The sequence below is a fragment of the Penicillium citrinum genome (genome assembly GCF_028827155.1).
Source record: "Penicillium citrinum strain IBT 23319 chromosome Unknown utg000003l:1.0-4596430.0:1.0-4598250.0, whole genome shotgun sequence".
In the NCBI taxonomy this organism is placed as follows: domain Eukaryota; kingdom Fungi; phylum Ascomycota; class Eurotiomycetes; order Eurotiales; family Aspergillaceae; genus Penicillium; species Penicillium citrinum.
The window spans coordinates 2,129,432-2,146,057 of record NW_026622688.1 but is presented as its reverse complement, the minus strand read 5'-3'; the positions used below and the strand labels follow the sequence as shown (position 1 = coordinate 2,146,057).

The following is a 16,626-nucleotide window of genomic DNA, read 5'->3' as shown; positions in this document are numbered from 1 at the left end:
TGTTGCGATTACAATTGCAATTGCATAGCTGATGTTGAAGGGGAATCGGGGGTGAGACGTGATTCGTGAAGAATAAATAGGAAATGACAGTAGTCAGCTGAATTGCTTTATTCTTCGCTGCAAGTCCGGATTTGTAGATCAAAGTGTTGATCGAGGCGCATGCAGAGCGAAGTCATCAATAACAGACTACACTTAATTGGTTTTTTGGGAATCCTGGTTGGGATCCTTTGGAGCTGAGTCGGTTCCCGCAGAGATAAGAGTGGGGGCAACGCGACGCTTCTTTGGCTGTTGGGCTAGAGGTTCGGTTTCGGCACCCTTACTATCTTCCTTCTCGGATTCGCTGACCACTCTGGTATCTCGCTTGCCCAGAACACTGCTTGTATTTGTTGCCGCTCCGCTTTGGGTTGTGGTTGGCATAGGAGTTTGAGGCGGAGTAGTGAGAGGGAGCGGTTGCGCAGAGTGTGTAGCCGTCACAAGTGGAACGGAGCCCAGTGTTGGTGTCGGGTTGTTTACGACAGTGGCAGACTGTTGAGAGGATGACTGGGAGCATGCCGAATTGGATCGTGCAGGGCTTGCTGGCGGTGCTGGAGCCGCAGGAGCGGTGGGCGTTCCACTGCGTGCGGGTGCATGGGTAGCCCTAACTGGAGATGGAAGATGTGTAGGGGTTGGGAGGGGAGTGGCATTGGTCGAAGTGGTGGCAGAGCCAATATCCCTTGAGGCCGGTCCGGTTGGTCCCGTATAGATCTGTCCCAATTCTCCCGGAGAGAATGATAGGGTCGAACAGAATCCATCGGATGAACTCATTATCAATGTTAAGCCATCATTTGACCTTTGAAATTGTTAGCAGATTCTTCAAAGCTCTTGAGCTCATGACTCACCAGGTCAAGTCGGTAAATGTAGCAAAATGCAGATTACTGACAACACACAATGGCGTTTGTTGTTGAGTATCATAAACCAGGACAGCATCCTGCGTAGCCACAGCATAAACAATACGATATGGGAGTGCAAACACGGGAGCCGCTGAGCTCTGAGTGTTATCGCTGCTAGGGGCTTCGGTCGTCTTGGAAGACGGGGGGTCCATGGCTGGCTGACTGGTAGATGATGCAGTCGCAGGTACAACCGAGTCAGGCAAAGGTGGGAACATGTCACCCTCGGCGGATGTATCCAGCGTGATTTGCTTTACGGGCTGGTTATTTTGTTTCAAGGTGTAGAATACCGGCGAGCACTTGACTGCGACGGACGGTTTCTTGTGACCAGGGAGATGGGAAATTGGTGGTTTGTTGAAGCCAGCTCGTGTATAGACATACACCGTATTGATGATCTCGTCCGTTGTTTTTGAGGGGTCAGTGGCTGACACATGGCTTGTCTTATATTGACCAGCCGGTGTAAACAATAAGCTTCCATCAGGCGCAAATGTGAGTCGTCGGAAAAAGGATGTAAAGGTCTCATTCGCGTAGATACTGGCATTCTTGACCCCGAGGCCACCCAGAAGACTCGGTGATGAAACCTCGAGAGGCTTCACTGCTGGCAACGGCAGAGATGGGGCGGGGGAGGCGGAGCGTCGAATAGACGGAGAAGATCCAAATGAGGAACGGCGGCTATGAGAGACAGGAGGAGGGTCCATAGGTAGATTAGATGCCATGGGAGTTCCTGGGGTAGATGGGGCGGGCGAAGCAATAGCAATTGAGCTTGTACTGCTTTGTTGTGGTCTGCTTGCTGGCTCCGGGGGAGCAGGGCTGCTAGAAGCTAGGCGTTTCGCTGGTAGGTCCATCTTGATAACCTTACCATGCGGTGTCAATGTGAATTGACCGTCTTTGGTCTTCAGGTTGTAAATGTGAACTGATCGATCTGATGACTGAGTTGCAACAAATTCATTCAACGGATCCCACGCGACGCCTTGGACATAGTGGGAATGCTCGGCAATTTGTCGTACCATTTGCCCTGCAAAGCTTACTGTTAATTGACGGGTATTGGTAGTATGGTTTCTCCTTATGGGACACTCACCATTTTGAGCATTGTAAATCCGAGCGATATTGTCCATGCTGCCCGTCATGATAAACACGCCGTCGGGCGACCAGGCCAAATCGTAGATCTCCGCGCCGGACGACCGACACATGTGCTTTACCCGCCAGGTCTCCTTGTCATCCGATCGATCTTCTCCCAGCCCGGGTTGTGTCTGCAGTTCTGATGGAACCCAAAGCAGAACGTTGCCATCATCTCCGGCAGATGCTAGCATCTCGCCTAGGTAGTGTTAGATCGAAGGTGGCTCTAAAGGACATTGATATGAGAGAGGAGAGGAATTACCTTTAGGGCAAAATCGAACAACATTGACGGCTTGTGTATGTTTCAAGAGTGTGCTGAGGTATGTAACATTGCGTTCCTCTCCGGTCGATTCGACTCGCCATAGCTGTGAATGTGTTAGAGGGAATGTACAGGTAGTTGGATTAAACGGCGAGGAAGAAGGCTGTAAGAACGTACTCGAACATTGTTATCACTAGAAACGGTATGTCAGTGAAGTTTGACGCGATAATTTGTTCTTTGAGTACTCACTTTCCAGCGGTTGCAAGGCGGCCTTTACCATTGGGGTCGAAGTGCACGGAGTAAATCGGGGCATTGTCATTGTGCCACGAGATGAGCAATGGAGAGGCCTTCATGGTGGGCACTGGAGCTCTGAGAGCTGTTTTCTGGGGTAGTTATAGCCAGGGAACCTATGGTGCGAATGTGTTCTGAGGGTCGATTCCCGCCACGGGCTCGGCGGATTCAATACGGTTTCGCTCGTGCCAGCCGGGTTGATAGGGTTGCTTTGGTGGGACCCCAAGCTGAGTGAGTGGGGGAGAATCGGCAAAACTTTTCGAGGAAGTAAGAATAAATCCGAACATTAAAATGGGAAAGAAGAAATGGGAGGAAGAAAAGAGGAAGAAAGGGAGAGGTAAAAGGGAGGAAGAAGAAGGGGAGAGAGGAGAGGAGAGGAGAGAGGTTGATGATGCCTCGAGTTGGTTTGCGCGGGAACCCGTTCGACTTAGACGCGACCGCGATTAGATTAGACCGAAGGCCGCAGGAGAATTAGTAGACTCAAACTATTAGAATATTAGAATATAGTTATTTAATTGAATTCCAAGATGGCATTATATATTACGAGGTACTAATAAATGTGAACTTGAAGTAAACTATTCAAGATATATTACCATCAGGAATATCTGGTTGTATATCTCACGGGGAATTGAATAGTATACTCCAGTATTGTCGCCATGCCAATGGATTGGCAGTGGCAGTGTTAACTTAGTACTACTACATACTACGTATTATACTCATTACATAGATGTCATGACCATAGAACTGCCCAATAATAATTACAACATAAATTTGGAGATCTCAGATAATTGATAAAAATACATATTGCTTGAATCCCATCCAATCATCCAAGCCATTTCCCAATACTCTCGCCAAACCAACTCGTCACCTTTTCCTTCCGTTTAGCCCGGCTTTCTTCATGAGTCTTCATAAATGGTGCCGCCTCTTCCGCGTAGAGCCTATGTTGCTCTAGTTCTGCATTATGGGCTCGGATCTCCAACTCTCGTTCATGAGGTGTCAACTGATGCAGTGGTTTGGAAGGCTTGAACCCTTCTGGAATGGTAGTTCCACTGGGTATATCGAGATCGGATCGTTTGCCGCTGATCTTGGGGGCTTGCTTGGGGTCGAAGAGGGAGATAAGAGGCGGCGCTTCCTCACCAGCAGCCTTGGCCTCCTCGACACGTCTCTCATAATCCAGCATCTGATGATAAAGTTTGTCGGCGTGCATCTGGATCCGCTCCTCTTTTTCGGCATCGTATTGGAAGGAGGAGGCGTAGCCGAGAGCCTGGAGGAATTTCTGGAAGATAGTTAGATATTATTCTCATGAACAAGAAGATATGGATCTGATATGTTCACTTACACTCTGGGTGGTGAAGCATCGCGAAAAGGTTCCATTCTCCGCAGCACAATTTGTTAACCGGGCTTCAATCTGCTTGCGCCAATTGCCCGTCTGGAAACATAATGTCAGGGCTTCATGCTCTAACGCACAGTTTTCCATGGCTGCTCGCTGAACTGTATCTCCACGTTCTTTGAACTTCTCAATCACTCGATTGGCCCCGCCGATGGCAGCGTCCTCTTCCTCCTGTTCAGCCAGCGGCTTATAGGTTTTCCATAGGTGGGCATAGCGACCATCCTGGTATAATGAAGCAGCCGGTAGTTTAAAGTCTTTCTCTTCTGTTTGTTCGGGGATCTGTGCTTGGGTCGGAGGTTGTGTCGGAGAAGATGCTGGCTGCTTCAAATTGGACACAGGCTCATATTTGTCGGGAGTCTCTTGCTCGAGGAACTCACGAAGTCCCGGGTCAAGCTTCTTGACCGGGTCTTCCTGACTTTTCCCCCAGAACCAACCCATTGTGATGAAAATTGCTCGAGCGTCTCTCTTATAAAAGGCGAAAGGCGAAAAAAAGTAGAGGCGCGCGAGAGTCGAGCGTTGGCGGTTGCGGAGAAGTCGGCACAAAAATGGATCGGCCCCGATCGACAAGTTCTCCGACCGCCGTTGGCGTTTCTACTCTTTTCACCACAAACTCGACGCGTCTTTATCGACGCCGTTCCTCAATAATGGCATCCAGTAAGTGCGCGACCTATTGAAATATTCATGTTCATGGTATCTAACTGTATCTAGCGCGCGAGGAACGGCAACAAATGCGACAGCGCGGAGCTGCGTACGCGCCTCTTACCCCGCGAAACAATAACACAGAAGCTTTGAACTGACCTCAACATAGGACGCGCAAGACCAAGGAAGTTGACTTTGGATTTTCATTTGGAGGGCCAACCTTTGGGATCTCCGAGCCTGCTCAGCCTTTTATCGCACCTGGGTCTGTACTATCATCGCAGACCGAAACGCTAGCCCCAACTTCAACGACAACCCCCCAGAATCCTTCGTCGCAAACCGGGTCCTTGACAAACAGACCTGAGCGCACACCAGGCACCTCGCGTAATAATCGCCCGCCACGCCTTTCTGCGTATGATATACCACCCGACGGCATTCCCGAGCAAACGCGGAGCAATAAGCGACGAAAGATTAGTATGTCAGAGCGTGCAGGCAACTCTACAGACCGACTCCTGAGCTAACGAGATTGAAGATCCTCCTGATGATGAGTTACATATATCTTCCCGGCAGAATAGCCAAAGCGCAGCCCGTGACAGTCCAGCGACAATAGCGAGTCCTCAAGAAACGCCGGCTAAGCATGCTAAAGCTTCAGCAACCGAGACACCCCAGCTAGAAACCACGAACAATGTAACTGAAATCCCCTCACCACTCCTTCCAGAGGCTCATACTCCAGAGCAAACGGAAGTGGATGTGAACCCAAATCCAATAATCAATGGCAAAGAGACAAATGCTCCTGCCTCGGTGGACCAGCCGCAACAGCCTGCAGGCACAAGACCCAATCGCTCTCGATCATCAAAGTCCAAGTCACCGCAGGTCGAACTGGAGGCAGATACCAATGAGCCGTCCGCGAAGAAGACACGGAAACCCAATTCACCCAACCAGGCGAACCAAGAAAATACAAACGAACCGCCAAGCAACGGTTTCCGGGAATCTATATCGTCTCCGTCAAAAGAGAAAAGAAAGTCAAAGACCAAATTGCCAGCAAACCCTAACGATTCTGTGGATACCCCTGAGACTAATAATGACTCTACGGTCGATTCTTCTGCCGACCACGTTGGTTCTGATGAAGCCACAAACGAGAAGAGAACGCGTACAAAAGCAGCCGCAAGGAAGAAGAAGCCTGGAAAGAGAGCAGCTGGCCAGGTCAATGGAAACGGCTCTCAATCACCAAGTGCCGAAGAGGGGGTGCAAGAGACTTCACACGAGCAGCGGCATCAACAAGAGCAAACTCCACTTGAAAGTACCGCCAGAAACAAGCGTACTGGCACTCGGCCCTCACTTGCAAAGAACTCAAATAATACAGAGACCGAATCACGACCTCAAGCTCTGACGGACCCTGTACATGATGCTGGCGAATCATCCCAAGCTGGCGCATCCCGGACGCGAAAGCAACCCAAGAAGAAAGCGACTCGACCTGAACCCGAGACTAATGGCGAGGCAGATGAAGAACCAGTGACGGAGGTTGTGGAGCCGAGTTCTCGCAAAGGTCGATCGGGCCCCAAGACAAAACGTGGCACCAAGGACCAGACAGAGACAGAGGCATGCGAAGAAGAGTCTTCTCAGGAGCCGGAACAAGCAGTTGAACCAGAATCACAAAGTCAACATCGTGGCCAATCCGGAAGAAAGGCAAGGCGAGGTACCCAAAAAGGGGCTTCTCCAACCGAAGAGCCAGCGGAGACGGAGGCATCTGATCGAACACAACGAAAGCCAAGAGAACCTCGTGGGGAGACTGTGCCCGTTACTATTCACCGACTTGCGAACGTCTCTGCATTGGGTGGCGTGTATACTTCTGGCAGCGGTCTCGACGAAGCAGAGGATGAGACTCCAGACGAACAATCAGTAGAGAGGACCAAACTTCCAAGTCGCGGTGGCGTAAATTCCGCCGATGTACTAAGTCAAATCTGCCGTGAGACCTTGGAGAAGACCCTTACGACTTTGAAGACTGCAATTGAGAACGAGTCAAATGCCACGCGGCGTGCCGAATGGTCACGCAAGCGCAAGGCCGTCGAGACCTTTGGTATGGAGCTGGATGGCCGCCTGTTAGATTTGAGTGAAATGCTTGACAGCAATTTCGTTCTCGGTGTACAGCTCAAGAAGGCTAAGCGCGATATGCTTGAATTGCGAAGCCATCTGCATCAAGTCCGCCGGGAACGAGAAACTATAGCTTTACAGATGGATCGAGTGCGCAGCAAGCACATGGAAGAAGAAAATGCGAAAACAGTAAGTGATTGAATACATGCAGTCTTTGGCTTTAGGAAAGGTCCTCGCTAACCACCACTCATAGGCACGAACTACAATCAACAATTCCGTCCACACCCTTGAACTTGCACTCGACCGCAGTCAACATCGTGGACCACCCTCCAACGAGCCATCTTCAACCGAGTTGGAATTTTTACTACGAACTATGGCGGAGGAGGTGAGTTCCCGCGCGCCTGGCGCGCAGGGGGGTCTCCTCCATCAAATCCAGAGCTTCAATGCCCAACTGGAATCGACGGCGCGACAGCTGGAACGATCACGATAATTTGTAATCGGTGTGTTTTTCAGCCATATTTGTCAATTTTGTGATACCACCAACCTGGCCGGGCCAGGACGTCGGCGTTGTAGGGGATTAATGATATTTTCTTACTGTGCTACGTATTATCTTGTATAGCACGAAATACCATATATTCAATTATTGCTGCATTTTTGTCATCTGTGAATACGACCTGCATAGGTAAAGCTAACTTTAACCAGGCGTCGATGTTTGTCAGCCTCACCATTAGTTATTCATCCGGCTTTGATCCGTAGCTTTTTCTTTAGGACAGTGATCAACTTTAATCCAAGAACAAATCAAGATTGTATTCTACTTGCAGATATGAAACCCAACTCTAATACGACTTGGAAACTTCCAGTGGCAACTCTGCCCTTCTCTACTCTGTATGTACTATGTACACTCCTTACTGCACCGCCCTAATCTTTAAATCTTCCCGTCGGGGTGGAATCAACCGACCTCGGAGACTTTCCATCGGCCAATCAGATTCGGCATTTGTTCTTTCGGCACTTCGGCTTGTCGAACAGTAAGAAAAGTTACCGGAAATCTTGCTTGGAAATCATTCGGTGGGTCGATTTCACATTCTTTAGACTGTCTTGAATAGATCGATTTGTACATATATAAAGGAGACCGTGTCTGTGTCGCTAAAGATATCTAATTATCATTTTTATCAACTTATTCCTCTACGGCTAATTGCCAACAAACCTCGACAATCTCCTCAACTACCTCTAAAGAAGAAAAAAAATAATCAAATCACATAAACCATCCAAAATGAGTAGCAAGCTCTTCAAGCCCATACAAGTCGGGCGCATGCAATTGTCAAACCGTCTAGCAATGGCCCCAATGACCCGCTTCCGCGTTGACGACGACCATAATCCTCTGCCCATCGTGAAAGACTACTATGCCCAGCGTGGTTCAGTCCCAGGAACACTCCTCATCACCGAAGCAACCATCATTTCCCCACAAGCCGGTGGTTACAAAAATGTCCCCGGTATCTACACCGATTCTCAAATCGCCGCCTGGAAGGAAATCACCGACGCAGTCCACGCCAAGGGATCATACATCTACCTCCAACTCTGGGCCCTCGGCCGCGTCGCAGACCCAAATTATCTTCGTGAATTGGGCAATTACGACCTCGTTTCTGCAAGCGATATTCCCGCCGCGGAAGGCGCACCTACTCCCCGCCCACTCTCCGAGTCTGATATCCAGTCCTTTGTCAAGGACTATGCGCAAGCTGCGCGGAATGCAGTCGCGGCTGGTTTCGATGGTGTCGAGATCCATGCTGCGAATGGATACTTGATTGACCAGTTTATTCAAGATAACTCGAACCAACGAACTGATTCCTACGGCGGAAGCGTCGAGAACCGCGCTCGTTTCGCGTTGGAAGTTACCCAGGCTGTTGTTGATGCCATTGGTGCTGACCGTACTGGTATCCGATACTCGCCTTTCAGTACATTCCAGGGAATGAGAATGGCAGACCCAATTCCGCAGTTTACTTACCTCGCCAAGGAAACTGCTAAATTGAAGTTGGCATTTACGCATATTGTCGAGCCTCGGATTGCGGGTAATGCCGATGTTGAGGAGACACCGGATGAATTGGAGTTCTTCTTGAAGGCTTATGGAAATGTTTCGCCGGTTATTATTGCTGGTGGGTATAAGGCTGAGTCTGCTCTTCAGGCTATTGATGAGAAGTACAATGAGTATGATACTGTTATTGGTATTGGACGGCCCTGGACATCGAACCCGGATCTGCCTTTCCGGATTAAGGCGAATGTTCCGCTTGTTCCTTACGATCGTGATACATTCTACGTTCCCAAGGATCCTAAGGGCTATATCGATTGGGAGTTTAGCCCTGAGTTCAAGGCTACCCAGGTCGGAGCTTAGAGGGTGCTATGGATTTGGATTTAGATATTAAATTGCTTTTTGCATAGCGTATTTTGGTTTAATCTAGTGCTGTTGATGTATACCAGTATATATGAGATGAATGCATGATAAATAATTTGTCCCAGAAGAATAATTAGACTAGTATCTACCTACTACTCGCCTCCAGTTTCATTGGTACAGTGTCTAAAAGGTCACAGCTTATACTATTGAAAATCAGTTCATGCTCAACCCATGATAACTCAAGCATAAACATAAACATAAACATAAACATAAACATAAACATAAACATAAACATAAACATCGGCGTAGAAGACTTACTCTAAATTCTGGATTCTGTCGATCCGTCAAATCCAAGAATTCCGAATTCTCCTGATGCACTTCTCCCTCATGTCGCGCATCTCGACGTCTATTTTCCCACGAGTAATAAAAGCGCAATAAGAATGCAAAGACAATAGCCACGGCTACAGTAACCACCAGGGCAATCTTTGCGGGGATATAATCCGGTTCGTCTTCAGTCCGGAATGTCAGTGGGCCAAGAATATTACCCAAACAGAAGGACATCAGCAGAATGGCGTTCATGGTGACTTTCTTCGTGTGGCCCGCTGCGTTCGCGCCTGCAAGAGAATACAATATCGGTAGGGCAGATCCAATCACTTGAGTGAGATAGTTCCCTGCCAGCTGTGCAGCTTTCATATCCTTTGGCGAGAACGCCAGGAGACAACCACCGAGTAGGCCTACCGTCAACGAAGCGATAACGCAAAGACAACGTTGATCGAAGCGCGAGGCGCAGTAGGAGGTTATCACGATGCTCACGATGCTTACTGCCCCATTAGGGATATTCAGGAGCTCGGTCTCTTTCGTCGAAAAGCCAATATTCTTAATAATGAGCGAGGTAAAGCTGCTAATAGTTGCGTTGGAGACATTCATTGCAGCGACAATAATGATGATAAGGTACGTTTGTGGATCACAAAATATCTCGACAAACTGGGGCCATTTGAAGTGCTTGTTTTCAATACCAGTGCGATTCTCGCGAAGGCGTTCGATGGCGAGGACCTTTTCGGCGTGACTGAGTCGGGATGTCATAGGATTATCTGGGAGGAAGATGAAGATGCAGATTCCGACGGCTATTGTGATTAGACCGAAGATTAGAAACATGATTTGCCAGGACTTGAACTGGTCGTTTGTGTAGAAGAGGAGTCCGTAGGCAACTAGTGCACCCATCATTGTGGCGGTTCCTGTGCCTAGATACCAGGTTCCCATGCGCTTTGGCTGCTCTGTCAAGTGTAAGCTCAAGTGAAAGAGACTGATATAGTGGAGATCTTCGTACCGTTTCGTTTGTACCACATGGATGTGATTAGGATGAGTCTAGTGGGATGTGAGACATTGCTTAGCTATAGATACTACGTATTCTGGGCCATAGATATTACTCACGCTGGCGCAATTGAGCTCTCGAAGCATCCTAACAACACCCGAAGAGTCATCAAGCCTCCGAAATTCTTCGCCGTGCAGTTTAACGTTGTCATTAGACCCCAGAGAGTGACTAGGCCAATTAGTTAGCTTTAACTTACAATTTGAGAGTCTCAGGGATTAGCAGTGAATACCATTGAACCCGAGATATTTCGCTGTTGGTAGTCGTTGCATGAGGAACCCCGTCGGCAATTCAAAAAAGAGATAAGTCACGTAGAAGGCCAGAGTCAAGTTTGAGAACTCATCAGTGCGCATATTCGTATCGCTCAGCAAACCCATAACGGAGGCATAGTTAACTTGAAAGAAGAATTGTTAGGTTGAGAAGTCATTCGTCTTTGTCAACTGCACCTTACTGAGTACTTTGTCTAGATACTGAAGATTATATGCCGCCCACATGAGTGGCATAATCATCCAGTCAATTTTGCGAACGAGTGTCTTCTCATCCACCTCTATCGCGTCGAACGTCTCTTCATCACGTAGGAATTCCAGCGCCGCATCCGCCTTGCCTTCTTGAATGATTCCATTTTTCACGTCAACATCAACGCTACCACCGCGGACCGGATCGTCTTTTTCGGATGAGAGCTTCATGTTTTCAAATAAAATGATTCGATTGTCTGTCTCTTCGTGCTAGAGAAACTATTCAAAACGCTCAAAGAAAAGAATCTCGTTGATGCCAGTGCGTAAACAGACCATTTTGACCTCCTCTTCTTTCCCCGCTCCTATTGTCAGTGCATTAACAGAGTCGTATCTATCGCTCACCTCGGCTGATCTCGACCAGAACCGCGGGTGTTGGGGTGCTTGGGCGACTGATAACAGCCGCGACGATACCTCAAATAGAAGCTTGATCCCGTCAGGTCCAGTTGCATCGCGGGGGGGGTATGCGGGATATGCCGCAATCAGGAGAAGTGCACAGATGCACAGACGGTTGAACGATACATCTGCATGGTTGATTGGTTGATTACCCCTCGACATGAGAGATATGAGAGGCAGAGCGCCGTTAGTTCTGGCTAGATGGTGCTACCATGAGGTAGAGATGACAAACATCTCCTCTTTAGACTGAGATTCTCAAGAATCTCTCCTAGTCGAGATAGTTGGAATGTCCGCCCTCGCTCAGTAGTTCCCTGATGAGGAAAGGTGCGGTAGACAACGCGACGATAGTTGCAAACCCCGCACGGTGAGTTGCGTTGACATCCCATGAGACATGCATTTCGCATAGTCTAGCATACAGATAAAAGGGAAGACGGTTCTCATTCTGGCGAGGTGGTTGTTGTTGATTCTTCAGATTGTTGAGGTTGGTGATGATAAGAGTGGAGCTGCACATGGGATGGATGTACACAAAGTTCAATGCCTCCAGGCTCTCAGTCAGCCAAGCTCAATGCAGACAACACAAACACATCAGACCATTGAGAAGTCAGGAGACCTTACTTACTACAGCTCCTTACGGTAAAAAGGCTAATAGTACTGATCACTCTGATTCAATCTTTAGCTGGTGACCTCATCAGAAGCCCAGTTTTTGAGGCAAAGCTCACCGCAGGATGAGCGATTTCCATCCTGCTGCAAAGAGTGAGGATCATCGCAGGACACAAGAGCTCCACGAATCTCTCCGGTTTTGGGTAACCTGGATGCAGCTAAGAGCAAGAGCTACAATCGGAGAGTTTACTCTAGCTCCCATGTCCGTCCCGGGCCCAAAGCATTGGACACTATCGCCACCGAGCAAACTTGAACATACACTCTCGAGCAATGAGATCGTTCACAGCATAGACTAGTCCAGGTTGAATCCGTCTTTGTGCAGTTCTTCCTTGCACCTGACCAAATTCTAATTCTTATAGTACAGATACTAACCTGTCCCCGCATGGCACCTAAATTGACGCTCCCAACACTTTCTTTGAGGCTAGTGAATACGTAGAGTTCTACACCGTATTTCATGAATGTGAACTTCTTTTTTTTTCATTGCTCTTGTTCTTTTTACTTGGTATGGGGGATATCCGGTATACCCGAGGTATCCACCGGATATCAGCAGACATTGAGACATCGAATGTCATAGCCGTGAGAAAATCAGCCCAGACTTCCGCTCCGCCGAGCCGAAAACGGACGGGGCTTCTACACTTCTTCTCGGCATGGACCGGTTAATCGTAAACCAGTTGATCAGGACCATTCAGCCTTGGTTCCACGGTTCGTAGAATGAGCCCCCCAGAATCCCGGTTTTGAAAACTGGAGAGAAAGGTGGGGATTTATTACAGTACCTCCACATCTCGGATTCCCAATATCATCCACTAGTTCTCACCTGGGCACTAACTGTGTATACAGTACAGATGTAGATGTAGTATCATCATATAAGCATTAAGTACGTTATTTGTATACTTCTGGTAAGTGTTGCTATTATCGGCATTGCCGGATTGACTCAGTAAACGGCCGCAAGGAGCATTTTACGAAGAGTTCTCAACTCTGACATGTCAGATCAACCGGAGAGGCGCGGCACATACGCACTCGGCATGCAGCGGCTGCTGTACTGCCATGAGCCATGGCTGACGTCGACTCGGACTGGCACACGCAGTCGTGGCTCGCTAGGAAGGCATTGACGAATCCAATGGACTGATCCCCCGCACGGAAGGTCGGTCAGATGAGTGCATATGTGGGGAAAGCAATGACTACATTCACTCCTGTAAAATTGTTGTCAATGTCAATGCCATGCATGTTGATCTGACTCGGCACAGGGTAAAAGGATCGTTTCCCCGCAGATGAACTACATATGGCATGATGCTGTTTGTTGGGATGCGGGAGGAGAATGAAGATCATAAGGCGCTGTTGATTTGGTTGGTGCGCGGGAAAACGGGAGATGAAGCATGGGGACTCGTTTTAGAGGATTCATTGCTCTGTTCTTTATGATTTTTTTTTTACCATTGCTCAATCCGGGTCGGTGAATTATCAGAGATATTTCTTCATTCCCCAAATTCCAATCATTGAAACGTGAATACCGTATTTTTGGGAAGTTCAAAGTTTGGTCGAGCTGGGAGATCGTGGGTTCTCCACGTGGAGAGTTCCGCAAACAGAGTCACATTTGCGTCATTGGAAGGCTTGTATTGTATACAGTAGAGCTGTATACTTCAGAGGTTGCCTGGTTATATCAAAGATGGTAATCTGGGGTTGATCTTATCATTGTGTGTCTTAAGCGCGGAGGAATTGCGGAGACTGGCACTTGTATGTACTGTGTACACTAGAGAGTCGTCCTTCAATGAGATCGACTGGACCGCACAGCCTAATCTTGATCCTGATCCTTCAGCCCTGTACAGAAGTACATACACTCCAGCGCACGGAGTACTGTTTGTATGTACTAACTATGTACATATGTCTAGCATACACCGATCAATACGTACATAGGGTTTAGTGACTAAGGACAGCGCTACTGTAGACGCTCGAGCCCGAGGTGTCGGACCGGCTAAAGACGAGGAACGGCCGTTTCAACTAAAGACAACAAAGAATGTGTACGAGGTATGTAGAAGGGTATTAGTTTAATTATTGTAACATAAAGCTACATTAGCGTGAACAAAATTAAATCTCAGCTCATGCATTTCCACAGTAGCCACGGAGCAATGCTTGTTAAATTCTTAGACAAGCCACTTGGTGCCCGCTAGCTGCTGACTGTCAATTAAATGATTTTTGGCGAGCTTACTATTGCAGTAGTCTAGAATGCCATAAGATACATGCATCAATAGTCGTGAAACACCATCAATCATGTTCAGTAGATCATCAGCCAAGGGAATAATCTATGCATTGAACTTCCGTCGTACCAATGGTCGTCCAAAGGACAAGTTACCAGTTTTCACTATGTACATATAGTAAGTTGCAATAACTATTTTCATTTCGCTAACACCGGTCTCCGTCTGACGACGTGCAGATGTACATAGTGGACATGAAATTTTCCATTCACTATCGCCAAGCCCAGGAAATGAACAGGTGGCCAGGCACTGACAAGATTTTTTCTTTTTAGTGTAGCGAGGCTCGTGTTAGTGTGGAACTAGCTGGGACCTTAAGAGGACCAACCAATTTAAATCCGAACTTGTCCGTTATGGAGTGAGCTGATCTGATACACGTTTGGTGTCATTGAGCTTCTCCTGAGGGGCATAGGGCGGGCCGAATCCGAAGCGTCTACAGCATCCACCATGGTAATCCACAGGCGGTTCAGGTCGAGTCCACGGACGGATTCCCACTGCAGGGGCGAGTTCCTGCACAAGAACCTTTTGGGTAGAACAGTTCCACCGAGATCGCGTCGCGGAGACTAACAGTATCACAATGGAGACAAAGGGGTGGGTGGGAACGAAGCAAAAAACGATGATGGACCGATCATCATGATGAGCTAGGGAGGGAAAAATCAAAACAAGAGGCTACTAAAACGTCTGAGTGTGCATAAAGGTCCACGTCGATCTCCATCTGTGGCTCCCCGCCAGTCTGTGTGAGGGTTCCATACGGAGTAAAAGAAAACACTGCCTACCGGACCGATGCCTTGTCAGGGTCTAGTGTCAGGGCGGAAGTGGTGGTGCGACAAACCCGGCCGTGTTGTGTAAAGTCTATCAAGGATCATCTCAATCAAAATAAGAGATGAGACCAAGTCAAGTTTAATAAGGATGTCCGCTGTCGCTGTCGCGGTCGGAGGGGCCGCGAGGGGCCGCGACGTTGAGTACTCCACGCGCGCGATGTTTCGAGGAGTTTATTGAGGGCCGGGCTCATGGTGCTAAGAGTTAGTTCGTGTCTTTCGGCTGGTTTGTTGTCAAGACCAGGTGCACCGTGCGATAAGCCGTGTTCCATCGCTATTCTGTTTCTGTTTATTCCAAGAAAAAAAAGGGGCTACATACAGCTGTACTAAAGGGGGAACGTGGATGGAGTAAGCTAAAAGTGTCATTGGTGCGTAAACCCAGAGATTCCACACGAAATTGTAATCCAAGACGATCAATCCAGGACGGAACTGATTTGTTCGAGCAACTCGAAGTGTGGAGTTTCTTTTGCTTTAGCCGGTTGATGTGATCATGTGACCATGCCAAAGCAGCATACCACGTAAATTACCCATATTTGACGTGTATTTGGTGTGTATTAATTGTACCGCAGTACCGCACCACAGCTTCTCCCCGAAGCCAAGCTGAACTTCCCTTCCTCCAAACTGAAATGCTCCAATTGCTCCATTCCTCGTCTCGTCGCCAATTGAATGGCCCCGTTAGCTCCCATCACCATCTCCATGACCCTGGGGCCCACCTGCCCGAAGATCCAAGATGTACAGAACTTCGTACGAGTATGCACAGAGCTGTTACAATGATCACCAGAACAATTGAACTACTGCTCCCTACCTTGTCTGACCTCCCCACACTACAGTATGTACTTCGTACTTACTGGACACTGTATTTTTTTTTCTACAGTATTTGCGGGCTTCTGTTGCCATCCTTAACTCCGTGACCAGTCAATGGTTCAGATTTGTCTTGTACCCGCGGATGGACCTCTCCATCTTTTCCCCAATGGCGAACCAACTGTACCAATGAAATTGAATGGTATAGTACATACCCCATGTCATCCGCTTGTGCCGTCCCCGGATGTATGGCGTCTCGGCTCGTTCTGGATACTGTCCATCCCTGCAAGATGCTAGTCCTGCAAGCCTTGCGAGCCCTTTATTGCTGTATGGAGTATTCGTACCGGAGGGATGAAGATCCAGACGTGTCGCAAACAAAGGCACCGGGTCATTTTTTAGTCATTCACACAGCTCTTTTTCTCCCCAATGATTTTATTGCCCCCCTCGGTTCTTTGGTAGCTTCGCATCGTATATATTAGATCCCTTTCCCGTACGAATCCGCCAAAGATTTCTCTTTCTCCCTCTCTTCTTCCCTTTTTTCTTGGTTGACTTTCATTATTACCTCCATCTCTTCCTCCGCTGCCTCTCTTGTTCCACTCTCGTGAACCCATCTCCAATTAACCTCTGTTAGTGTCGGTGGGACTGCTCATCCAAGCTGCACATCATTGCAATTTATTGAGGCAACCCTTTTCAGAGCGGGTCAAGAAATGTAAGTTTAATGGTCTCCACTTTTAG

At 48.2% G+C, this 16,626-nt stretch overlaps 5 protein-coding genes across 5 annotated transcripts; 2 read left to right on the top strand and 3 right to left on the bottom strand.

The window, feature by feature from the left end:
• Positions 1 to 192: 192 nt before the first annotated feature.
• On the bottom strand, positions 193 to 2,654 carry N7469_004016 (uncharacterized protein; the record flags this gene model as incomplete). The annotated part of the gene is made up of 6 exons (XM_056642936.1): positions 193 to 829; positions 879 to 1,953; positions 2,005 to 2,241; positions 2,305 to 2,407; positions 2,479 to 2,494; positions 2,551 to 2,654. 6 exons carry the CDS (start codon positions 2,652 to 2,654, stop codon positions 193 to 195), a joined length of 2,172 nt encoding a protein of 723 aa, XP_056502348.1.
• Positions 2,655 to 3,415: 761 nt separating this feature from the next.
• Positions 3,416 to 4,420, bottom strand: N7469_004015 (uncharacterized protein; the record flags this gene model as incomplete). Its single annotated transcript, XM_056642935.1, has 2 exons — positions 3,416 to 3,868; positions 3,932 to 4,420. The coding sequence occupies 2 exons, from the start codon at positions 4,418 to 4,420 to the stop codon at positions 3,416 to 3,418; spliced, it is 942 nt and encodes a 313-aa protein (XP_056502347.1).
• A 206-nt stretch (positions 4,421 to 4,626) lies between these two features.
• N7469_004014 (uncharacterized protein) lies at positions 4,627 to 7,199 on the top strand (the record flags this gene model as incomplete). The annotated part of the gene is made up of 5 exons (XM_056642934.1): positions 4,627 to 4,636; positions 4,691 to 4,730; positions 4,791 to 5,092; positions 5,151 to 6,898; positions 6,963 to 7,199. 5 exons carry the CDS (start codon positions 4,627 to 4,629, stop codon positions 7,197 to 7,199), a joined length of 2,337 nt encoding a protein of 778 aa, XP_056502346.1.
• Positions 7,200 to 7,979: 780 nt separating this feature from the next.
• N7469_004013 (alkene reductase) lies at positions 7,980 to 9,092 on the top strand (the record flags this gene model as incomplete). Its single annotated transcript, XM_056642933.1, has 1 exon — positions 7,980 to 9,092. One exon carries the CDS (start codon positions 7,980 to 7,982, stop codon positions 9,090 to 9,092), a length of 1,113 nt encoding a protein of 370 aa, XP_056502345.1.
• Positions 9,093 to 9,283: 191 nt separating this feature from the next.
• Positions 9,284 to 11,147, bottom strand: N7469_004012 (putative MFS transporter; the record flags this gene model as incomplete). The annotated part of the gene is made up of 5 exons (XM_056642932.1): positions 9,284 to 9,295; positions 9,411 to 10,457; positions 10,524 to 10,632; positions 10,702 to 10,855; positions 10,913 to 11,147. The coding sequence occupies 5 exons, from the start codon at positions 11,145 to 11,147 to the stop codon at positions 9,284 to 9,286; spliced, it is 1,557 nt and encodes a 518-aa protein (XP_056502344.1).
• Positions 11,148 to 16,626: the final 5,479 nt, after the last annotated feature.